At 45.8% G+C, this 4,855-nt stretch overlaps 1 protein-coding gene across 1 annotated transcript; it reads right to left on the bottom strand.

Annotated features, from left to right (window-relative positions):
- Positions 1–1,367: 1,367 nt before the first annotated feature.
- Positions 1,368–4,609, bottom strand: LOC136520581 (zinc finger protein ZOP1-like). The gene is made up of 5 exons (XM_066514133.1): positions 4,375–4,609; positions 3,485–3,685; positions 3,154–3,235; positions 2,056–2,151; positions 1,368–1,960 (listed from the first exon to the last, which is right to left on the bottom strand). The coding sequence occupies exons 1-5, from the start codon at positions 4,381–4,383 to the stop codon at positions 1,611–1,613; spliced, it is 738 nt and encodes a 245-aa protein (XP_066370230.1). The 5' UTR covers positions 4,384–4,609; the 3' UTR covers positions 1,368–1,610.
- Between the last annotated feature and the right edge of the window lie 246 nt (positions 4,610–4,855).

Below are 4,855 nucleotides of genomic sequence, written 5' to 3'. Positions count from 1 at the left end.
CTAATCAAATTGCTCTAGTTGATTTGTAGATTTTTAAATAGGCTATTCACTCCCCCTCTAGCCATATTAGGACCTTTCACCTTGTAAAATCATTTGTGTAGTAGTGGAAACAGATGAAACAATTTGAACAAATGCTTGCAATATGCCTCTGAAACACTTGCAACATATGCAACATGTGCAACATTCCTCGATCTACTTTTGCAACATCCATATGAAACAATTGCAACATGCCTCTGAAACGTCTGAAATAGTTGAAACATACATTTGTAACATAGGGAGGAGAGGCATGGGTCGGTCGATTCCGGCCGATGGGGTGGGAGCCGGCGGCAAGCGGCTGCACGCGAGCACCACCCAGCGCCAGCACCACCACCACCACCAGCGCAACTGGCACCAGGCATGGCTCGGCAGCGACGGTGGGGGATGGGGGCGCGGAGCGCCATGGCCGCCCGGGGGGGGGGGGGGGGAGCTCGGTCGCCATGGTGAGAGAGGGCATCGCTGGGGTGGGGAGGGCGCCGCGTCAGGGTGGGAGAGAGCCGCCCACTCCCCTGCAAACACCGCCGTGCCACCTTCATGGATCTCGCCGGAGGCGAGTGGATCTCGCCCGTGCTCCATGGATCTCGCTGGGGTGGGGGAGAGGACCACCAGATCTACAGGCATTTGGGGGCTCCCGGTGAGGACACCGGGGTGGGGGAGGACGCTGCGCGTTAGTGCGTTTTGGCAAGGGATGAGGAGCGTGGAAGGAGTAAGGATGGGGAGGAGGAAGTGAAGGGATAGGTTTTTTTAATTTACATGTGGACGGAGCAAGCGGCGGATGTGAAAAAGCCGTCCGACGTTTGTGCGGTCCACGTGCGACAGGTACGACACCAACTACAGAAACTGACCGAGTGCAAGCGAACGCAGAACCAGAGCTCTACTGTGGTCCACCGTCCACGTATCGTCAGTGATCACCCACATCGGGAAGAGTTGTCATGTAGCCATGGCCCCGGCAACGGCGCGTGAGGTCTCAGCTCTTGAGCACAGGAACATACTGTTGACCGTCCAGAAAACGGCCGGTCACCACCTTGTCCCATTCCTAGCATACGGCACACTCCATTTGCGAAAAAGGATAAATATGATGAACACATTTTACAGTTTTGCTTTGCATACCCAGAAGGGAACTCCAGAACACTCCACTTGCTGGAGCCTGGACGCGTTTATTATTTTCTTAATAATTTTCTGGAAGCGCTTTCGTTCAGTCAGACTCACAGCCAACTCCTCGGCCAATACTGTCTCAGTTGTCGAGCACAGAAGCATACACTATTGAACATATTGAGAACGGTCACCGTGTCCTCATTTCGCAGTATATGACACTCCATACTCGTAAAAGAAACAATGAACAGATCCTTTACATGATTCAAAAGGAACTTGGTCCACTCAAGAACCACTGATGAGGTATTATACGGTGTAGACACACATTGCTGATGCAGAAGAGCTCTGGAATACAGTGCCACACCATTACCGGCACTCTTTCTGAGAAAGATGCATTCAGTTAGTTTTTTTTTTCTTTTACAACATCAGACTGTAATTGGCAAGCCCATATGGAGGAAGAGTAGTTTGGCAAGGACAAGATGTTAGTAGGTTTTGTATAATCCCATCAGAGGCTTCTCTCTATCCTCCACTCTCTTCCTCGCTGCTTCCCGTGCTTTGAGGGCCGCTTCCTCCTCCTTGGAGATCACCTTGGGCTTGCCGTCCTCCCTCTTCCTCTTGTTAACAGCAACAGCAGATGGGGCAGGAGTGCCCTTAATAGGTCTCATTGGGTTCAATAGTTTCGTGACTACCCGACCTGGAGCTGGACCTCCTTTAATAGCAGGAACAGCCATTTCTGCAGCAGGAGCTTTTGTTTGTGAAGTTGAGGATTGACCAATGTCTGTTTTGGAAGTTTGCACAGACTTGTACGCCTCTTCTTGAGTAACCCACTTGCCTGCTCATTTACAAACATAAACATCAATATACAATATATATGAAAAGAGAAAATCCAGACTGGACTACAAGACAGAACATTACAAATGAAATTACCTAAACTATCAGAATAATAGAAGCCAGAGTTTGAATCATAATAAAGTCCAGTAGATTTGTCATGGTAATATCCCGATGCCGAGTCAAATACCCACCCTGCAGAAACCAGATTTGAAGAAATGTCACCAGATAGAGAGAAAATTCAGACAAGATGATTTGTTCTAGTCAACATATGATCAGGTTTATGCAAGGAATGCTTCATAATTCATAGGACTCAGGAGAATAATCTAAAACTCAAGAAATTAAGTTGGCTGCTTGCACATAGTCATTAATATCCACTAATCTAGCTTCTGGGCAACATATCAAGATTGGCAGATAACCAGAATTGATAAACAAGCCAGGTCAGGTATGAACAACTTATTTTAAGTGAAGAACAGACTTCTAGAAGAAAGCTAAAATCTTTCACTTATTTCAAATATTGTTATAAACATTGCCCAACAACAAACTCATGGGGCTGACAGAAGAATTTTGTCTTCTTTTCTAGTATAAGAACATTTAGCTTGGAATAAGAACAGAAAGTAGCAAGATGTAGTTCCAGGCCAGCAGAAAGTAATGTCAGGATTTGATTGGGTGATTCAATTTTTTTAAGTTCTAGATCAAATAAGCCAGGCCTTAAAAAACTGATACAGCCCAGCTAATTATCAGGATCTCTTGGTTGACCAATCCAAGTCTGGGTGAGTGAGCTCAATGGGAAGAAGTCCAAAATATACAGGGGCGGAGCCAGGAATACTAGAAGAGGGGTGCTTGGTGCATGCATTTTAACTGAACAGGTGCTGAAGCGTTTAAGTTTGGGCTTCCTAATTGCTTTTGATCATTGCTTGAGGTATACAGTCAGGGGGCAGCTGCCGTTCCTCCGCCCCCGAAAATAAACTTGAAAAAGAGCTAGTGACAGTGGAGGGAAAAAACACACACATAAGAGTAATATAGCAAGCTAATCAGCACTCAAGTTAAGAGAATACGGGAGATGATCCTCGATGTGGGTGCATTCTGTATACAGAATCACAGATCAAAGATGAGCACAAACACAGCAGAATACAAACCATACTAGAGAATGCACTGAATTGTTTATATATATAAAACAGTAAAGCCATACACAACCATCTCCAGGTGCCGAAGAAGTGTCTCCATCAACATTCCTCTGGCTATTCTCTAAATCCTTTTGATAGCTCTTTTTAGCTTTCTGCAGCAGAAAAAAAGTTGAACATGAATCAGGCATGCTTCCATAGCTCATGAACCAATTGCTAAAGCACGACAAACAGGCACAAGACATCAGTATGAAGCCAAAAAGGACATATTACAGCTGTATGAATACAATATCGTCTTCTGTATATAAAGCGTTCTAGTTTATGTGAGAGAACTATATGCATACCACCAATGGATACTGAATAATACCATGGTAATAGGAAAAAATGCGAATCTGAGAACTTACTGCTTCTATCTGCTGTAGGGCTCGGGCAGCTTGCTGCTGTTCCTTTTCCTTTGCCTCACTCTCACTTTGCATTGTCGACAGTCTTTTGGTGACATTGTCCTTGTGGCGCTTACCAAGTTCATGTGTCCTGATGCTGAAGGAATTGTTCGCTATATAAATCTTACAGAAGTCGCACCATTTGTTTCCTTGGCTCACCCAATACTGAAACAAGGGAGGCAAAGGAGAACTCATTATTCCCCAACCGAATTTGCACAAATGGATGTTTCATACAATATAGTTTAACAACATAACAGCTAGCAGATGACTGAAAACAACATTTTGAATGACAAAAGAAGCCTGTTATTCTTTTGCGAGAGAGATAAGCATATTAACATTTACTTGGAATGAGACTACTTATTGTGGGCACAGCACATTTGCACTCTCCTCACCTAGCATCTACATTCTTTTTCCTTTTTTTTTTCAAAAATTTGAACAAATAATTCAGAAGCAGGTAGCATTCACGACAACAACTGAAATCTAATCGATAATTCCACCCTAACCACCAGAGCCCAGATGCCTGACCACCACAGAACCCCGTCAGAGGGCCGAAATCTCTGCTCTTATGCCTCGCAAAGACACACCTTGTACTCTACCCAGACACTGGATAGTGCCAAGCATCCACAAGTACAAGCACAAGCACTCCCAGCTATCTAACCCTAATCCCTAGAGACCCACGAGAAAGAAGGCAAGGCCGCGCGAAGGTACAGGGTACTACCACCCAGGCCCCGCAAAAACGTTCTTCCCTGTAGCGAGAAGATCGCTAGCGAGCCCAAACGAGACCGCGGTTCCACCCGAATCGGATCTCACGACCGCGGCCTCAAATTTCCATGGATGTGGGTAAGGGAGAGTACCTCCGTCATGGCGCCGGGAAGGGGATCCGTGAGAAGGGGACACGGGGCTTCGTCCTTGCGGCGGGAGATCGCTGGCGCAGCCGAGGAGGGTGCGGATTTGACGCGGCTGGAGGGGGCGGCCGGAGGCGGCAGGCGCGTTCGCCCCCAAGAGCAAGGCCTTGTTTGGAAATGAGGAAGTTCAAAGGAATTTCAAAGGAACCAAACCTCTGTTTTGCTGACTTCACTATGCGTTTGATATGGAGGAATTGGCAACTAATTTTCTATAGGAACGGTAGAGAAGCATGTACTTTTGTAGGAAACAGAAAATAAGCTTCGAGTCGATGGAAAATTTGCTACGATGCTTGCCGTCAGGCTGTGTTACGGATTTCCACGTTCCAAACGTTCCTTCTGGTTATTTCCAGCATTTTTCCTTTTATTTATTTTACCACTATTCAAATGATTTTTCAAATGATAATTTAAAGAGTGAGCTTTAAAAAGACTC

This window comes from Miscanthus floridulus, chromosome 18, assembly GCF_019320115.1.
Source record: "Miscanthus floridulus cultivar M001 chromosome 18, ASM1932011v1, whole genome shotgun sequence".
Lineage (NCBI taxonomy): Eukaryota > Viridiplantae > Streptophyta > Magnoliopsida > Poales > Poaceae > Miscanthus > Miscanthus floridulus.
Note: the sequence above shows the minus strand (reverse complement) of the source record. Positions and strands in the feature narration are given on the sequence as shown.

What these genes read in the sequence shown, in the direction of transcription:
- LOC136520581 (XM_066514133.1), bottom strand. An exon ending in TTCTTCGGCACCTGGAGATG is followed by an intron (nt 2,152 to 3,153) that starts GTTGTGTATGGC and finishes TGGTTTCTGCAG; the next exon opens with GGTGGGTATTTGACTCGGCA. An exon ending in CTATTATTCTGATAGTTTAG is followed by an intron (nt 1,961 to 2,055) that starts GTAATTTCATTT and finishes GTAAATGAGCAG; the next exon opens with GCAAGTGGGTTACTCAAGAA.